Source organism: Pygocentrus nattereri, chromosome 10, assembly GCF_015220715.1.
Source record: "Pygocentrus nattereri isolate fPygNat1 chromosome 10, fPygNat1.pri, whole genome shotgun sequence".
Taxonomy (NCBI): Eukaryota; Metazoa; Chordata; class Actinopteri; order Characiformes; family Serrasalmidae; genus Pygocentrus; species Pygocentrus nattereri.
Window position 1 is genome coordinate 33744146 of NC_051220.1, and position 20986 is coordinate 33765131.

At 37.4% G+C, this 20986-nt stretch overlaps 2 gene segments (V, D, J or C); both read right to left on the reverse strand.

The window, feature by feature from the left end:
- The window catches only part of LOC108423472, a 147083-nt gene that overhangs the window by 90314 nt on the left and 35783 nt on the right, over positions 1-20986 (reverse strand).
- LOC108423473 lies at positions 16210-16902 on the reverse strand. The segment is given in 2 exon segments: positions 16210-16666; positions 16761-16902. Coding segments are annotated over 2 exon segments (390 nt in total).

Here is a 20986-nt window from a genome sequence, read left to right on the forward strand (position 1 = left end):
CTTCATTTATCTTCATTATTGCTTAATTAAGAGCACTTTAAACATCACAATCTTTTTTTTTTTGCAAGTTAAGAACTTCATCTCATCTCTCTACTTTACTTCTTTACATTCACATTTACAGCATTTAGCAGACCTGAGCTCAGACAATACTAGAAACAAAATGTCCCTGTTGAGAAAAAGGAATGACACCACCTGGGTTCCAGTACAGAGAAAAGTCTTGATGCTTGTCTTCCACGTTGTCTTGAAGGATGGCGGGTCAAGCCGAGCTGTACTCGAAGCTTGAAGGGATCGTGGTACAGTTTGAGTTTTGACCACTGCCATCAAGTAGGGAGGGGCTGGCTTTGTAAGCAAGCATTAGGGTTCTAAATCTAATGTGTGATGCTACAGGAAGCCAGTGAAGGGAGCGCAGCAGTGGGGCAGTGGGGCTGAACTTAGGGAAGATGAGCCATGCTGCTGCATTCTGGATGAGTTGCAGAGGCTTGATGGCCTGCAGAGGAAGACCAGCCAAGAGAGAGTTACAGTAATCAAGCATTGAGATGACAAGAGACTGTACAAGCACCTGGGTGGCCTCTTTAACCAACTGTACAAACAAAAATATAAAATTATATATAATCAACTTTTAAAAAATGAACAGCTAGTGCTTTACTTTAAAAATTAAGAGCTAGGAAATTACTATAACAATACTACAGTGAAAAGCTGACAGAGCTGTTCCTGAATAAAAATCAAGTCTGGCCCTTTAAGGTAAGTTTGAAGCTCTTTCTTGTTCTTCAAAAAAACCTTCATCCATCAGATTCATAATAGCATGACTAGATACTTGGACTGGGTTGGGTTTCCAGTCATGGGCTGGAGGATAGGGAACTAGCCCTGTGACCAGAAGATTGCTGGTTCAATCCCCTTGACTGACAGTCCATGACTGAAGTGCCCTTGAGTAAGGCACCTAACCCCCACTTGCTCCCCGGGCGCCATGGATAGGGCTGCCCACTGCTCCGGGCCAGTGTGCTCACTGCCCCCTAGTGTGTGTGTTCACTAGTATGCATGTATGTGGGTGTTTCACTGCATGGATGGGTTAAATGCAGAGGTCTAATTTCACAGTGTGCAAACACAGTGACAAATGGTTGTTAATTCTAAAAGCATTTAAGCACAAACACGATTATTAAATTTTAAAGCAAGCATCACGCTGAACACTTTTTCTCCTGGTAAGGTGATTTTAACATTAGCATAGATTACAGTTTAAATACAGGATAATATAGAATATTTAAATGAGTATTAGATGCCTTAAGTCAGGTCCCTGCATGAGGTCTATTAGACGACCTAGATTTGGCTCGCATTCCAAATGAGAAATTTAGAGCCTATCAAGCTCTGTTCATTAGATAGGAGAGTCCGCCAGTCTGTTCTGCAGGTGTTTTTGTTCAGCAGTGTAATAGGACGTTAACACTGTGTTCACTCACTGCACAGAAATACAGAGCGCTGTCATCTGACTCCACAGTCTTCACAGTGAAAGATCCACTTTCAGCTTTTTCTTTAGTGGCAGCAAATTTGTTTTGATCAGAGGAGCCAAAATCTTTTCTACTGGTTGTTGTAAAAACAATGAGCTCCATAGGCTTCCTTTGTTTCTGTTGGAACCAGTACATCTGAATATAAGAGCCTCCTTTATCATGGTTGCAATTCATTTGAGCAGGATTTCCCTTCTCAACCCAGAGCACTTTGGGGCTTTGAGTGACACCACTGTCTCCAGCAAGTACTAATGGACAAGAAATAACCAAAAATAATTTGTTTTTCATTTACTAATAAAAACAAGTAGAATGTTCCATCATATTTAGCATATCGTACCTGAAGTCCACTGAAGTGAGAAAGTCAACGTGATGATAATGCTGATCATCCTGAGTAGTGACAATAACAGATGCTGATGATGAGGATGAGATCAACCTGAGGAAATGACATCATTAGCATTTCAGCTCCTCCATCCACATGCTGGGATCTGAGTCAGCACCAGTTACCAATACATTTAGACTTGTGCTTAAGAATAAACTGGCAGTGAAACAAAAGCAGGCCACAGCGTGTGGAAACAGAAACAAGAATGTTTAATCAGCAGTGATTGGTTCTCAGCTGACCGCTGACCAGTTGATGTTTATCTGTACATGAGACACAGTGGCTTTGTATTCAGATGTACAGGTATGCTGCCCACATACACATGCAGGGGAGAGCGCGTGTTCGAGCACCTGCCCCTTTGACCGTTGATGTCCATAGTTTTTTAAGACTCAGGTGAGAGCTTTAGTAAAAGAAGCGTGCATGTCACACACTGTTTCAGCTTGGGTTTGTATGTGCATCTGTGATATCCTACTGCCAGAGGTTTCCTTGCTTTCAATGAGATGTGCAAAGGATTTAATGGTTCAGGGTCCATTATATATCATATATATGACTTTGTTTTTTAAACAAATAATCAACTTTAATTGGGTAATCATGACAGACCCAGTAATCACATTTGATTGTTTCAGTCCATCCAATAATTTATAAAATAATAATGTAAAATTTCTATTACTGTTTGATTGGACCAAAAGAAATAGAATTTTTTATATTTATATATACATATATATATATATATATATATATATATATATATGTGTGTGTATGTATGTATATATTATAGCTACTCTTAAGAATACTTGAATACTGACATACTTAGAACACTGAACACTGGCAGTTAGTCAAAAGCAGGCCACAGAAGCAGGTGTTAACAAGGACTTAAAACTTGGGCTTTGTATTGGCAATTTCTCAAGAACATTTTTGCGTTGCAGTGGAGCAGCTCAGCAGCACTGTGTAACTCGCAGCACAGAAATACACTGCAGTGTCTGTGAGTGAAAGAGTTTTAATCTTCAAAGAAACATTGCTGTTTCCATCTCCAGTCATGTCCACTTCGGCCTCAAACTCTTTTTCCTTGTTGGGTGTTTTTTCTAAGACATATCCAATTAAAGTTAATTGTTCTTCGTGGGTTTGTTTGTACCAGATGATTTGATTATAACTTGTTACATTGTGCCAACACTTGTTTGTAGCAGATCCTTTTTGATTCATGATCAGATTAGAAGGAGTCTGGATCACATGAGTACTGTGAGAAAATCCTGAAATGAGGATTAAAATTATACAAAAGTAAAACAAAATGTTCAAAGATGAAAAAAACTTGAGATAAATTGAAACTTAACCAATGAGATATAGCAGTGCAATCCAAATAACACTGCCCGCTCTAGTCATGCTGATTATCTCGAGAAGCTCCTTCTTCAGACTGAGTTTACACCATATTGCCTTATGATGTGAAATGTAAAACTGAGTGTCCTCTCAGGTATGAAGGTGCATAGTGCCCCCATATGAACAAAGTCTGAACTACATGCCAGAGATGTTATACAAGTCGATTTGTAGTTTCTATGTGTCTACACACTATGTTAGAAGTTCTTAATGTCTGGGACAAAGATAGAGAACTATCAGGCAAAAACCTTGTATCTCTATTTTTTTGCATGGCATGAAAACTCCAGCTGCCTGTTACACTGTGTTAAAATGAATAAATCACCAGAAATGGTCCAAAATTACTTGTGAAGAATCTTGTTACTAACCTTTAAAGTTACAGTTGACGTTTATGAGTTCATTCCAGTGCACCTGACAGCTTTGGCTTTGTAAACAGTAAATAACCAAAGTGACAAGACAGGACAAGAAAAACAACACTATGTCAGGCAATTTAAACATGAAGCTGGTGAAAAAGAAGCTAATTTCAGCTTCTTCTGTAGTTGAAAGGTTTGAAAGGGACGAGGAGGTTGCTGTGTTTCTGTTTTACAGGTGGGTAACATTAACTTATTTTTTCCAGTTTGAAAGACACTGTAGCTCCGTCTTCAGAATTAGACCCAGACATGCGAATCACTGTGAATCAAATCATACGTCACAGGGAACCGAGTCTAGAGTAGCTAAATGAACCCATACTGCAGTTGGGCCAAATCAGAAATTCCACAACACACAGCTTTCAGTGGTACAAATTCACCTTGTACATTTCCTATGTTCAATTATATAATACTTATTGCCATTTATATATAGAAACAATCAGATGACACTGCATAATCAACCAGAAACTGTGAGCATGTGTGCCTCACATATTTTTATGAACAATGAATAACACCAGAATACCTGCTTTGTTACAGGTGTGCATACCTTTTATAGTTGTCTGTTGCATTCATGCTATACTTTATAACCAATTCAATTTATTTGTTTATATATGTAATTATTGATCAGTTAAGTATCCAGTATAAAGATATCAGTAAGTGTGTTCAAGCACTTAGTAACACATAATTGCATAAAATCAGATTTACTCAGTAATCCGATCAACACAATAATGGGGAAACTTCAGGTCCACATGAATCAGGCAGTAACTGGATTTCTACTTTGCAACCAGCCAATAAACTCACAGAAGAAGATGTGACATAAACATAACGTAAAACTCTAACTTGCCATTGTTCTTTTTTTTTGTTTGGTTTCAGCGTCGCTCCAAAAGTGTTTTGCTGCCATCTCGCGACATCCACTGCCTGTTCTCACGCAAGCACAGACTGAGAAATCAGATAGAAATCAGAGTACGAGTACACATGCACTGAGAAATCGGATCACTGAGCTAAAATCCAGCTCTCTATCAGATTTCTAAATCAGAGTATGAGGTTTATATGACCATTTGAATAATCGGATAACTGCAGAAATCCAATTGTATTGATTCTTGAGTGCATGTATATGTGATTTTTATGTCCTTTACTGCAGATATATCAATATCATATATATCATATACACTCCTTGTACCTACACACTTTGTTAATTTTATCAGCTCCACATATCATACAGGTGCACTTTCTATAGTTACAGACTTTCTCTGCCGACTTTAAATTAAATTAGGAATGAATCCGAAATGAATGCAAAATCTGGTCCTAGACTTTTGAAGTCCATTATATATGACCATTTTCTTATGTATATGTTAATATTGTATTTTATATCATATATTCTCTCCTTTTCTATAGCTATTGGCTTCCATACAGAGATGTAAAATTGCTATTTATATCCTTTATAATCAGCTGAAATTAAGGAACCTACTGAAATTAAAGAACCTACTGCAAGATAAAAAAGAAATGTTGGTATAAGTGACGTTTATGACAACCATTTTGTTGTCAGCCATGACATCTTGTGATGTATTTATTTATTACATGATGCAAGTTATTTTACGCTTTGTGCTGAAAAGCATCATGGGGTCAATGAAAGATGCTCCATTAATAAGTAAATTAATAATAATTATTATTATTAATAAATAACAATAACAACAATAGTGATAGTGATAATCATCTTTATTGGTAGTAGGATTAGGACACACTTTAAACAATGGTTCTTCAAGGGTTAATTTATATAGAAAATAGTTCTATATAGAACCCTGAGCGCTCCCCATTCAACAGTGTAGAAATAGTCAGCAGACAGTAGATTTTGTATTAGCTGTTGCAAAACTCAATTCAGTTGGTTAAAGACTCCGTTTCTTCTGTTACTGATTATTTAGTGATGTAACAAACATCAAGATGATGTTTTAAAGCTGGAAAACACATTCTGTTTCTTTTATTTAATTCTTCATGCTATCTTCTACAGCAGCACAGAAATTTTCTCCAGAAGCTTTTCCTTTCTGTGGTCTTTTCTGTTGTTGTTTTCTTCTATTCCTCCTCCTTCTTCTGCTTTTTCAGTTCTTTATTCTCCCTTTTCAGCAGCTTTCTCCATTCTTTGGAATCGAGGGTGATCAGTACCTGCACCAGGTTCTCCTTCTGCTGGATGTCTTCATCCCACCTTTCTATATGATATCCATCAGTCTCATCTTTCTTTGTATCCTGAAAACTGCTTGCTTCTTCCTCTATTTTCTGCTCTTTCTCTATTTTCTTTTCTTTCCCTGTTTTCTCATCTTTCTTTTCTGTTATTTCTCTCTCTGTTGTTCTTCCTCTTTCCTTTGTTCTTTCTCTCTTTTCCTTTTCTGTCCTCTGCTCTTTCTCTCTCCTCTGTTCTTTCTGTTTTTGTCTTCTTCCTCTCTTTTCTGCTCTTGCTCTCTTTTCTCTTCTTCCTCTCTCTCCTCTGTTCTCTCACCATGTTCTTTCTGAGAAGAACTCCCAGCTCGACCAATCACGTCAACCTCGTAAATTGTGAGCCAATCATATCAGACCTTGTAAGTTGTAAGCCAATCATATCAGACTAAGGGGAGGGTCTCTACTTTTACTCGCTGTTGACAACCGCTAAAGATGTGAGAGGATTTTGGTGAAAGGCTCATAAAAGTGAACATTAGTCTTTGGTCAGCTTCTATAACACAGAGAGTGGAACAGTAAGTAGTTACAGAGTTAATATATCCCCATAGCCGGCTGTAAGGTTTTTACTCGGTTCCTTGTCAGCTGACTTTGGGCTCTTGAGAGGCGAAGAACAGAGTTCAGGCTAACACTAACATTAGCTGTGTAGCTGACAAGACAACTAGAGAGCGTGAATGTGTGAACGAGTGACAGAGGTGGAAATAACATTATTGACATCTCTTTATATTCTTTGGTTTTATAGTTCTTTTCAGTATTCGGAAAGATTGACACCAGTAAGTTTTAATGCCAGTGAAGAAGCCATGTAGTGTTGATCCTGACGCAGTTTCATAAAACGGATAGTTCCAGTCCTAAAATCTGATTGGCTGAGCCGCGTTCGAAGCCGTTGTAAAATCCACAGTTTACAGATTTATAGCTTACCGGCTATGACGGCCTGACTGCAACCGAACTGTGTAGGTTATTAACATCACTGCGCCACTGCATGAAAAACCCTTCTGCTGTTAATGGATTAAGTTCATCTTTGACTCTAACGCTGATCGCACGCAGCACCGAGTGTACTGATTAAGTAAAAACTCGTTTTTGTTTAAACTGAGGGTGTGAAAACTTATTTTCTTTACTAGAACTCGGCTGGTCAGCTAGCAAACATGCTAAACAGCCCCAACATTAATATCAGAGGCTTGAATTAAAGTATGATTTTATTTATTGAAAAATGTCAATATAAAGGTCTAAAGAATGTCACGTGAATATCTTACACGCTTCAAATGTCGGTGTTTCAGTCAGAAGTAGCATCAAACTCAGACTGAATCCCAAACTGCTCCATACTCTAGCTAAATAATGTGCTGTTTAACATTAAGATTAGAAATTGTAGCTTCTACTGTCAAATAGTGCACTACGTGTTGAGTATGCATGTGGATGAATCCCAACTGGCTATTTTTAACGATAGTTTGCATTGTTGGGGTGCAGGAGTCCGTATTTAAATTCCTACTTAGTGCACTATGTGGGGAGCACGGAGCCGTTTGAAATTCAGCTGATAACATAGCGTTATCAGACTGACAGAAGATGACTTGGTGGTAATTTAGTCACAAAAAGTACTTGTAAACAATTTTTTTTTGCATTAAACAGTACTGTTATCATATGTTCACTGTTATATAAATGTCAATAAAATCATGAATGTTTACAGTGATTTACAGTTTACAGCATTCTTCTCCTCCTTCAGCATTCAGCTTGCTTAGCGAATACTTGTTTACCTCGGTTATTATTAATAATAACTTAAAATATGATCTAAAACATTGCACATTTTAATATAGCCTACTTTAGATTGGTCGCCGTTTTACAAAAGCCAAGCCAAGCCTGACTTGGACCACATTCCTGGCGTGATTAATTGGCCCAGTTCAGCCTTTTTATCAGAGAATATCAAATGAGAGTCCTCTCATTAGTTAGGTGAGGAGTCCCCCATCTGTTCTGATAGTTATTACAGTAACATCAGCACAGGTGTTTTTGTTCAGCAGTGTAATAGGACTGTACCACTGTGCTCACTCACTGCACAGAAATACAGAGCGCTGTCGTCTGACTCCACATTCTTCACAGTGAAAGATCCACTTTCAGCTTCTTTTTTAGTGGCAGAGAATTTCTCTCGACTAAAGTTTCCAAAGTCTGGTTTATTGGCAGTCGAAATAAAAGCTATGAGCTCCATGGGCTTGCCTTGTCGCTGTAGGAACCAGTACATATAAATATAAGTGCTTCCTTTATTATGGTTGCAACTCATTTCAGCAGGTTTATCTTTCTTAGCCCAGAGTACACTGGGATTTTGAGTGACACCGCTGTCTCCTGCAAAACCTAATGGACAACAAATGAAAAATGATTAATTTAGTAATGTAAATTATTTTAGATGAAATTAGTTTTTTTCAAGTAATATGAAGTAAGATGCTCCATCATATTTTGTAGAATATGATACCTGGAGTCCATTGAAATGAGAAAGTCAGGATGATGATAATGCTGATCATACTGGATCGTAATGACAGCAGAAGAGGTTATGAGCTCCAGACTGCTGCTGATGCATCCTGTTGAAGACCAGCTTGAGGAAATGACATCGGCATCCCTCTTTCACTTGCTGGAATCAACATAAAAAGAGCATAATAAGGAGCATACAGTTTATAAATTATGATTGAGTTATAGGATCACCTGTAAAGATGAGTAGTGATGCTGTATAATTTTTAGTTTTTATTTTTCCAATCTATGATTGAAACCTATGACTTCTTCCCTCTTTTTCTTAATCCTTTAACTGCATGGTCACACACTGTATGTTTCATGTTGTAAATTGAAGCACAAGTGGATCACAAATCTCTCTCCAATTATAAATATTATTTTATGTGATTGCAACGAACATGTTAATCCACAGTTTTGTATTTGATGATTGATGATGATTCAGTTGTGTAAGTAACATCTCATAGGCCAGTAAGTAAAGAACACATTTTATTTATTTTTACCTTGTTATTGATATTATTCTCTTTGCGTGATTCTCAGTGTCCCTAAATAGTTGCTTGCAACAGCTCATCCACCTGGTGGACATTTATAATCAACAAACTTAATCTTAAATTAACCATCTTAATTTATAATCTTAAGGATTTAACCCCTGAATATTTTTTTCTACAAGTGTATCGCTTTATGAATGTTAACCCCTTATAATCCTAGGCTTGTTATGTGCTAAGACTTATTATTCAGTAGCTACAGGGTCTTCAGTGCAAACTGATTGAGCAATTCTGAGGTTATGGAAGTGTATGATAAAACTTGGGGCCTGCTGGCAGGCCTTGGATGTATAAGGGGTTGAAAGGCTAAGTCAACATCACCATCTACATCTAACAGTAGAACAATCACGCTAGAGTAACTGCTACTATCACAGTAAAATTAGATTGAAAAGGTTAACTCTCTGGGGTCCACAAACTTGCCTATGCATCAGATTTTATGTTTCTCTGTGTGTTTATCTGTCTTCATGATACAGCGTAGAAATATGATTCAGATCAAATGATACAGATTTTCCTATATCTGTAAAGTCCGTATTTTTGATTCCATCCATGTTGTGAGATTGTATGTCAGTCACATCCAGAGTTATGAGGCTGTGGAGAGGGGATGAAATGCATGTCATCTGCCTCTCACTGTGTGTAATATGTGGATTTGTGTGTCCGTCTACATTTCGTATGAAATTGACTAATGGGCACTTAGGACACTAAGGACTTAGCCATCACATCGGAAACCTTTCATTCTTCATTCCGTCAACATTGGATACTTGTAAAAAGGCGTGCAAAAAATTTACAGCTGCAAAAGTTGCTGCAGCAGTTTTGGAAAGTAGGACTGAAGATAACAGAGCATTTTAATATGAAACATGGCGGAGTTGCTTGAAACTAAATTGCACTTGAGCTGTATAATGTAAAGCATAATGTTGCTCTTTTGAAGCTGCTGTAAACAGCTCAAATTGTGACACAAGTTTCATGAAAGCCAATCAAAATGTCAGTAATGTATTATGATGTTGATGGACATACTTTCAAACTACTAGTTTCACTTAATAGACAAAAAAAAATCAATGAACAAGAAAGTAAAACATGATAAAAGATAAGAGAAAAACAGATCTCTCCCAACTGATTCATTTTGTCCAAGCTGAGAAGGAGGACTTTACTTTTCATTCATGTCTTTTTATGCAGTCCTTAGTCTTGTTAAGATAGCAGTGAAGCAGTGGAAATGTATGCTCTGTTCACTGATAACAGTGATAACATATGTTCGAGTGATGGAGGTAAATGCTACCCACTCTGATCATGTTGAACCTCATTTGTGGAGGAACTCCTACCTCAGACTGAGATTACACTGTGCTATCTGATGATAATGATGTAAAATATGCAATTGAATTTCCAAGTTTCATGAGCGCAATTCTCCACTGAAGTGCATCGACGCTGACAAGTATTGAATAAAAAATTACAGTTGCTGTGTAGTTTTTTGTATTCGGAATCCATACTTCTGTATTTATGAGGCCTCTGTTGCACAGAGTTAAACCACTTCATTTGGCTACAGATTTTAAGAAAGCCTTTTTTGGCTAAAGGTAGTAAAAACTGACCTGTCTCTGGCCTTCATGGACAGGGCTAGGAGAGCGTGCTGTCCCAGACATGAAATGCTGCTGTGTTTTTGAATGTTTTAGGCTCATAATATAAATCATGAAATGTCTGCAGTTTACAGTGCTTGGCACCCGAACACTCTTCTCCTCCTTCAGCGGTCAGTGGCTGTTTAGCAACAATACTGCACTCTAAAGGAACAACATTTCTTGGTGGAATACTTGTTTACCTCAGTTATTATTAATAATAACTTAAATGATTATCTAAAACATTGTGCATTTTAATATACTTTAGATTGGTTGCCGTTTTACAAAAGCCAAGCCAGGCCTGACTTGGACCACATTCCTGGCATGATTAATTGGCCCAGTTCAGCCTTTTTAATCAGAGAATAACAAAACGAGTCCTCTTCATTAGTTAGGTGAGGAGTCCCCCATCTGTTCTGATAGTTATTACAGTAACATCAGCACAGGTGTATTTGTTCAGCAGTGTAATAGGACTATATCACTGTGTTTGCTCACTGCACAGAAATACAGAGTGCTGTCATCTGACTCCACATTCTTCACAGTGAAAGATCCACTTTCAGTGTTTTCTTTAATGGCAGAGAATTTGTTTTGATCGAAGGAGCCAAAATCTTTGGTGGCGGTTGTTGTAAATACTATGAGCTCCATGGGCTTCCCTTGTTGCTGTCGGAACCAGTACATCTGAAAGTAGCTAGCATCTTTATTATGGCTGCAGTTAATTTCAGCAGAATTTCCCTTCTCAACCCAGAGTACTGTGGGGCTTTGAGTGACACCACTGTCTCCTGCAAAACCTATTGGACAACCAATTATCAAAAATGTATTATTTTTAATACATGAAAAATTAGGCACAGTTGTTTGCATTATTTAGTAGAATGTGTTACCTGGGGTCCATTGAAGTGAGAAAGTCAGGGTGATGATAATGCTGATCATACTGAATCATGATAACAGCAGAAGAGGGTATGACTGGAAGTGCTGTTGATGTACCCTGTTGAAGTTCAGCTTGAGGAAATGACATCAAAACCATTTTAACTCCTCCATCACGATGAATCCTGAATAAACAGCAGTTACATATAATGCAGTGAATTTAGACTTGTGCTTATGAAAATAAACTGGCAGTGGACCAAAAGCAGGCCGCAGAAGCAGGTGTTAAGATGTTTAGAGTGGAGTTTATTTTGGCAATTCATCAAAGATGTTTTTGCACTGAACAGAGCAGCTCTGCAGCGCCGTGTAACTCGCAGCACAGAAATACACTGCACTGGCTGTGAGTGACAGATTTTTAATGGTCAAAGAGACATTGCTGTATCCATCTCCAATGATCTCCACTTTATTTCTGAAATTTTCCTCCGTTTGCTGTCCTCCCTTTCCTATCAGATATCCAATTAAAGTTAACTCTTGGTGGGCTTGGGTTTGTCTGAACCAGTTAATTTGATTGTAACTTGGTATACTGTGTGAACACTCGATCATAGCAGATCCTTCTTGATTCGTTATCAGGTGAAGGGGAGTCTGGAGGACATGGTTACTTTGAGAAAACCCTGGAATGACAGAAGATAATCAGACAATAAGATACAAAGCATGCAAACAAAATGTGACATTGGTTAAATAAACTCCATCTTTAAATCTGTACCAATTAGACATAGCACAAAAACATAAGTCCTGCCCACTCTGATCATGTTGCGCATTGTTTCTGGAGGAGCTCCTAAACACAGACTGAACTTACACTGTAATATCTGATGATGCAAAACATGTGACTGGGCTTCCTCACAAATTTCAATAGCATACTATGAGGGCAAAAAACAAACCACATTCCTGTTGATAAGCATTACAGAAATTGGGCCAGTTGGTCAGCAGTTCATAAGTGTTAATGTGTTAATTAGCATATCTTTATGTGTAGGGCGGAGTTACAAGAAAGACCTGGTTAGTAGTATAGTAATAATGGTCATACACTCAAAATACATTTTTGTGAGGGTTTGGTCAGGGGAGTGAGGTGGCAATGCAAAAAGCTTGTTTCTTTGGGCACTGAATCATTTTTGTGTGAATTTGGAATGGTTTTAATTGTTTTGGTTCCCTAAGGCCTTTGGCGCAAAAACAGCCCCAAAACATTTCAAAGAAGAGGTTTTCTTCTGATACACTCTCCAAATAGCTGTTGCCTCTTTAGCTGTTCTCTTCCCTGTGCATGGGGGTAAATAAATACACGTCCTCTGCTAGGCTGGTCAGCTACTGCTGATTTTTTTCAAACTTGTTAATTATGGTCATAGCAGTGAATATGAGAATTTTTAGGTGTGTAGCTATTTTAATAGGTATTGTCAGATTTATTATGATCAAAATGTTATTGTCTGTTTGATTTGTTTATTCTCTACACTTCATGATGTACATGCAAATTTGTGCTCTGTGTCATATTACTACCCCAGTGAACCAGGTAGTCATGGAAGACTGCTTCATTGTTCTTGAACACTCAGAAGGAGTATAAATAGGAACATGCCTGAGTTATTAATTTGTTCTTAAGATTTGATAGGGGTGCCAGTAATCATGACATCAGATTTTGTTTTTTTTCTTAAACTGAATTGACTTCTAGAAATTCTGGATTTCTCTTGTATTTTCAGTGTGATAAGGTAATTAGAAACTCCTTTATTATTATTATTATTATTATTATTATTATTATTATTATTAAATATCAACTAAACCTTTAAAATAAGGAAACAGTCCTTTCTCTACATTATGAATCTCAAAGCACTGGCCAGCAGGTCCACCATGGGCCTGATTCAGTCATGACACTGCGTTAGATGCAACATGTCAAAATCCACTGAGAGCGGATACAGCTGCTCTCTATTAGATTGATTTGATCCAGTTAAATGCTACAATGTTTATTAGACAGTGTATTTATATTGCTACAATTAATAATAATAATGATGATGATGATGATGATGATGATGATGATGATGATGATGATGAAGGTAATAATAATAGTAGTAATATTTACTTTTCCCTACCTTTTTTCTACCAGCCTCTCTTGGATAAGACCGTCTGGCTAGTGGCCCCCAGGCTATTTGAATTTGAGAACCCTGCTTTAAATAAAATCTGTTCTCTACTTCTAATTGACAATCTAATTGATCCTTTCCATGATGGCTGAACTGGTGGATTAATGATCTGAATACTTTAATTTAATAATACAGAATAAATGTGTGTTGTTTGGTTTATATTCAATTGACTTTAGGTAGTGATTCAGAATAAGTTTTAAAGAAGAAGACAGACACTATCCTCACCATTATTTGCCTCCAAAAGTTACGATGCAAAGTTGAAGTAAGACTATAAGATTATAATAATTAATAATATTTGAAGCGATGTATTAATGAGATGTATCATTTACAAATTTATATTTTAAATTTGCAACTTATTTATTAATATATATCATGTGTAATAAATGGAATGTACAACAACAAACAGTTTTTTTCCTTTTTTCTTTTTCCCTGTATTGTGAAAAAAATCTTGATCTACACTCTTAAAAACGATGGTTCTATGTTTTTGATGGGAGTACTAAAAAATGTTCTACTATTGTCACGATTCAAACTTGTAATAATAGAAGAACCATTTTGGGGCTATATAGAACCATTTTCAAAAAAGGTCCATATAGAAACCATAAAGGATTATTGTGAACCATGCCAAAGTATACCCTCTTTCATTTCAAATATAGAGAATCAGTGTAGACATCTAAGCCTCTACCAAGGTGCACTGATTGAGGTCCAGCATTGTTCTCCAAAATAGTACTTACTGAATATTGCAACTCCCTTAAAGCCTAAATGCCCATCATACACTTAGTAACTGTATGAGGTTTTATGATTAATAACTAAATAAAAAAGCTTAAGTTTCAAAGGGTTAAGGCCTGTGCAAGAGGTCCATGAGATTGGTTTGATTTGTAATATGCTCATTCGCTCCTTGATTGGAATAATGAGAGGATACCATTCATTAACTAGGTGAAGAGTCCCCCTGTCTGTTCTAATAGTCAATACAGTAACATCAAAACAGGTGTTTTTGTTCAGCAGTGTAATAGGACTATATCACTGTGTTGGCTCACTGCACAGAAATACAGAGCGCTGTCGTCTGACTCCACATTCTTCACAGTGAAAGATCCACTTTCAGCTTTTTCTTTAGTGGCAGAGAATTTGTTCTGATCAGAGGAGCCAAAATCTTTTCTACTGGTTGTTGTAAATACTATGAGCTCCATGGGCTTCCCTTGTTGCTGTTGAAACCAGTACATCTGAGAGTAGGCAGCACCTTTAGTTTGGCTGCAGTTAATTTCAGCAGAATTTCCCTTCTCAACCCAGAGTACTCTGGGGCTTTGAGTGACACCATTGTCTTCTGAAAAAGCTAATAGACAACAAATGACGAGTTTAGTTTTTGGTCACTGAAAAAAATCAGGTACCATTATCTTTAGCATTTTGTAAAATATTATACCTGGAGTCCACCGAAGTGAGAAAGTTAAGGTGATGATAACACTGATCATACTGAATCGTGATAATGGCAGAAGAGGGTGTGAGCTCCACACTGCTGTTGAAGTTCAGTTTGAGGAAATGACATCAAAAACATGTCAGCTCCTCCATCTCCTCGTTGCATTATTAGTAGACTTTCACTAAAGGATTATTTATGGGAAGGCCAAGCCTGCACTGAGGAGGAGGGGGAGGGTTTTTTTTCATGGCCCCAGAATGTCTGTTCATCATAAACTTTTAGTAGTGACAGACAGAAAAATGGTGATCAAAAATGACTATTTGGTCACGTGGGCACACAGCAGGTCTGTCTCTTTATAATCTGTATTAAACACAGATCTAGTAAGACCAGATTTATCCACTTACAACAGACACAGATCAAGCAAATGTATTGAAGTCAAGCAGTGTTGTCTCCTCTCTCTTATACAAGGTGCAAGGCCCTAAATATATTATTTGATTATACAAAGTATAGATGAATTCAGTCTCAGTTGGTGCCATCAGAAAGACTGTGATTTTGCTCTGTATGCATGTTTACAGTTGGGTGACAGAATTTCATGGTTGTAATGACAAATATATTTTCTCAGTTTTCTCAATCAAATTTGGTATTGATTTTAACTGATAGTATCTCCTTAACTGATAGTATCTCCTTAACGTTCTTCAGATCTATTCCTTCAGTGATATCAGTCACCTTCAGTGTAGGTGAATAATTTTTAAGTTTAACAGTTGAATAATGAAGAATGTGTAACAATAAACTGTACATGATTTGAACTACTAATGTACATTTATTTGAGAAGGGGCCTAAATAACATTTGAACGATACAGGTCTAGCTAGATCGCTGACAAAACTGTGATGGGTGGCAGTTACGTTACTTTACTTTTACAAGTTTCAGCCTGGTTGACACTTATTAGACATTTTATAAAGTACATTTGCCTCTGATGCCTCATTATAACATGTTATTAATGTTATGATGACATGCTAAATATTATGATATTTGTGTACACCTGAAACTGTACTTGCTACTCATGCACTGGCCAGTGTTTTTGAATTCTGCTCAAATTGACCTAAAATTGTCATTCCTGGCACATTTTGTAAAGTTGTGGTGCTGTTGTGACAGATTAGTGACAACTGGAATGTGCAATCATTTACTTTAAGTTAAATGAAAAATAAGGTATACGGTAACTCCAAAGTCCAAGTCCAGTCAGAAGTCTAAAAGGTTTTTGAACCAATTTGGTGAAATAATCCATAAACATAACATTCAAGAATATGGGGAAATGTAGGAAAGATAGTACAGACTAAAGACAAGAGCATGTGTTTCACAGCATCTGATATTTGAGTGGTTTGTTGCAGGTGTGTAAGAGGCACTGCTCTCATGTACATTCTTACTGAGCTGTATGTTTTTGTGCAGGAAGGATGAGACTTGAGACACTGTGTCTCCGTGCTGCGCAGAAATAAACAGCATTGTCTTTTGGTGTTAGATTGTTAATGGTGAGCGTGGAAGCACTGTTTCCATTCCCATCAAGCTGAATTATGCCTTTATATTCATCTTCTGGATAAGGATTTTTGAGGTTGAGGTATCCAAGATAAATGAATTTCCCATCTTTGGACTGCTTAAACCAAAGTATGTGTTCAAACTCTTTGACTGAGTGCGAACAGGAGAGTTTAGCAGATTCTGTGCGATTCTTCAGTAGATGAGGAGGGGACTGCTCAACCTGATGACATGCAACCAAACCTAAAGACAAGAACACATTAATTAAGGTGACTTTTAATGACCTCAATTACTTTAGTAATAATCACAGAAAGTTAAAACTGAGTTTAAGTCTTACCAGACAATATGGCAGGAGATAAAAAGAGTAGAATGATCATGGTGATCTCTCTTCCTTTCAGCGGAGAAGATCAACAGAACACTTGTCTACAAAATTGAGATGACAGGAAGTGATATCACAGCATTGTTTCCCCTCGATCATAGAGCTTTTGGCACCCTTTTATGTATACATCCTTTTTTATTTTTACGGTGTCATTTTGTTGTCCTGCAGCTTGCAGGTGTTGGTTGAGTGTCTGTTGTGAAGAAGGTGGTGTAGTTCTTGTTGAGGTTAAAGATTAGGCCTTCTTGCTGTGCATCCTGCTTTGCACAGAAGTAGACAGCACTGTCTGTGCTCTGCACTGTCTTCACAGTGAGATCCAGAGAAGCTCCTGTACGTACAGCAGACACTTTTTTCTCAAATTTATCTTCCACTGTTGGCATGTTAATATAGTAGTATGCAATGGGCTCCAGTGGTACAGCAGGTCTCTGTCTGAACCAGTACATGCCATTATATGTGGTCTTGATTTGAGCACACTTCAGGGTCACGTTTTCACCTTCATTTGCAAAAATATCAGGAGATTGTTTTAAAGACAAACCTGAAACAAAACCAAAAATGAGAGTATATTTAACACTGTATATAATAGAGGGGAAATATAATGCGAGCAGTTGCAATTCTATTCAGATGATTTGTACAAATTGTCACCAGATGGATGTATTTAACATGCATTCTATGTAAGTTTAAAACAAAATTTATCAATATGAAAATCGCGTAATACAAGGATATATTGCCTTACCAGTTGGTAAAAGTAGAATTAAAAGTGTTATTCCAGCCATGCTCTTTGTTCTATTCAAGGTAAATCAAATACTACTGTAAGTGGCAGTGGTGAAGTGTGACCTCTAGAGGATTCAGCTCTTAACAACTCTGCCACGCCTCTCTCATCTGATCTGTTCTCAGCCAGCCTGAAGTATCTTCTATATAGAAGATCATATAGTGAGTTATAGGAGTAATTCACCTATACATATCAAACTTCTCACAGCCCCAACTCTTGGATCTGGATGTTTTAATTGCTTTGTGTATTCTTACTCATAACATCTTCTCTTATTTTAACTCCAGTCTGCTTTGAGGCCCAGATACTGATAGGTTCCTCTTTTGAGTCATGGTTCCTCCTTTCCTGCCACTGACCACTTGGGTTTAAACTTTGGTTTCTGTAAAACTGCATTGTGGTGACCATTGTAAAAGGTACACTTTAAACTGAACTGAAGTGATTTGAATGCACAACCAACTAATAATATAGAAACCAAAGGTTTGGTCAGTGTTTGACATTTCAAAGGATGTAAGCAGAGGAGGTCAGAAGAATGGGGGAACCAGATCACTCTTCAGCTGGAACTAGGTTTGGTGTTTGGCTAGAAACTGGAGCCCAGCATGCCTGGAATTGGCATTGGATGTGGTTCTGCAGGACTTACAGGAGCCAAGGCTGGGCGCTATTCCTCAAATTTTTGTGGTTCATCAAATATATTATTACTGTCCAATGAAATATGTAGTATATCTCTATCATGTAAAGACAGCAGCTGTCCTTTACGTTACATGAAAATGTCATGATGAGTGGACCAATAGGAATGGTCCAAGATTACTTGGAATAAAACGTTTTGACATTAACTTGCATTAAAAGTTAAGAGTGTTTTGACTTCACCAGTAATGTTACTGTTTTGGATATAAATGAGTTGTTTTAGACAGCAACAGCATCATCCTTAATCACCTCACTTTGACACAGGCTCTTCATAATATGAGATTTAACCTAACATTAATGCCTGCAGGCAGAGTCAGAGTGTGGTAGCCAACAAGACCTAATGCATAGTTCAATAAAAAAAACGTTGCAAACTCATAAATGCGCTGAATATACTTTAATCAGCTTGATTACACCAGAACTGCTTTGCACAAACACACTGTAAATACAGAAAGCACTTTCATAGGAATAACTACACCTGAACTACATTTCGCAAATACTTTGCAATATTTAGAAACACTGAAGAGCTGGTGATGGAATTTGCAGCATGTTTTATTATTTTGTAGAGCATTTGTAAAATACAGCGCAAATGTTTTTATTGTGATGAGACTGTTTTCTGTGTTTACAGCTCCGTTTCTATTTCTATTTGCAGTGTGCTGGGTCTTGTCAGCCACAGTAAAAGTAAAGTAAAGAGCCGTCTCAAAAAACATTCCTTGGTGACATCCCCTCCTACCAGTTGGCCAAACTTGGTGCAACAGGTCCAATCCACATACGTTGGTGGTACTAGTCAAGGGAGGATTCAAGACTGAAATGTTTATAGTTTCACCAATTTATTCATCATAAATTATGTCAGTAATATTTTTTCATGGTGGTTTCTTGTTTTTATTTATTCATCAATCTTGCTAAATATATTTTAAAATAAATTAATTAATGAATAACGGCAAAATAGTCAAATGCTACATCAGCACAGAGCTTAAAACAACTGTTTTGGCTTCACCACTCCCTGAAAGTTGAAACGATCAAAGAAAAAAAAAATCGAAAATTTTATTATCTAGCTTCCTGTTTGGTAGGATGTCTGTTGTTGCTAAAAGATGTACTGAAATATGCAGGTGAATACATCAATAAGTTTTTGTTCTTACGTTAGGCCATCTGTAGCATTGTGCATAGTAAGCTGCACAGAAGTACATCGCACTGTCCTTGACAGGTCTTGCTTGTTTAATGTGTAGAGAAGCTGATGAACTCCCATCTCCAGTGATGTTAAAATTATCTTTATATTCTTTCTCTATATCCTTACTAGTGCTGTATCTTGCATAACCAATGAGTTTCAGGCTGGTGTCTCCATGCACTTGCTGATACCACAATATTGTATCATAGTTAGAGATGCTGTGGTTGCATGTGAGCTTTATCATCGTCTTGGGCAGACACAGCACATCGGCAGGACTCTGATCAACTTTGTTGCAAATTAAGAGACCTAGGATGAAGGAAAAGTGATGCTTTTTATATTTTATGTATTAAGAGGTTTTAATATTAATTGGTCTACTTATAATATGCTACTGATATTACCTGGGAGGCAGCAGAAGGAGATGATGAATTTAAAGAGAAATTTGATCATGCTGAGTCAACCTAGTGGAAGAAAGTCATCACTAACAGCTAAGCTAAGTGACTAAACGTTGACACAGGAGCTGGTGTCATATTATCAGCAGGTCAGGCAGGATGTGACATTTCACACCCATGAATGTGAAATTGAAAGTTCTCCAAGCTTCCAGACGTTTCTCTTTCCCCAGCAAGCTTCTTCCTTTCATTCTTTGCCTTTTTTTTTTTTTTTTTTGGCTATTTTGAGGTGGATGTTTTGTTAGCCGTGTTTTTGATACTATTTTGTTATAGACAGATTGGAGCAGTTTGGCCGGAGCTCTTTATAACATCATATGGAGGTCACAGAACTTCACTGTTAATGGACTGACCTGTTATGTGGCTGGAATAGATCAGTCTCACTTTAATGCTGTGACATATTTTCATGGATTGAACAGTTTTTCTGGATCTGAGAGATGTATCGGACTGTAACCTTCTCCCACTTCAGTAAATCAGTAAAGCTACAGCACCACCTACAGATGTTTAGCTACACAGGCACTGTGTCAAAATCAAAGCATGCTAATGCATAGCAACTTGGTGCAAACCTGTAGTCAGTACAAAATTTGTCCAAATAATGGTGCGTTCTCCTAGCTACCGTACCTGTTAGGATAATATTGCTGGTTAGAATATTATTTTAGTAATCCTTTGACAGTGCACTGTGGATGTTGTGGAGATACTGTCGTAAATCTTTGTCTTTGCCATTGAAGAGAGTCAGGAGACCAGGTTTCATAGGAATGATGATTTTATCTGAAGAGCATGCTGTTCATTTCTGCCGCCAAACTCAATCTGCCCAGAAGGTTTCCCAAGCAGGACTTTATTATGAGTATTTGCCCTACAGTTATTGGTTCATCTGTTAAGGATTATGTCAGGACAACATACTTTCTGTTGTGAGGTATACAAGTGGCTGTTGCACCTATACAAATGACAGTAGACATTCTGTAACCCCTACAAGTAGCTGTTTGTGTCACTACTAGGGACAAGGACTCGATCTATTGTAAGAAAACATCTCATTGAAGTAGACATCTGCTGACTGTGTGGTCAGTTATTGGGCACTCTGCAATTTAACATAAGGGAAAAGTAACCAGAGTAGACAGGCAATAGGTAAGACAAAAGA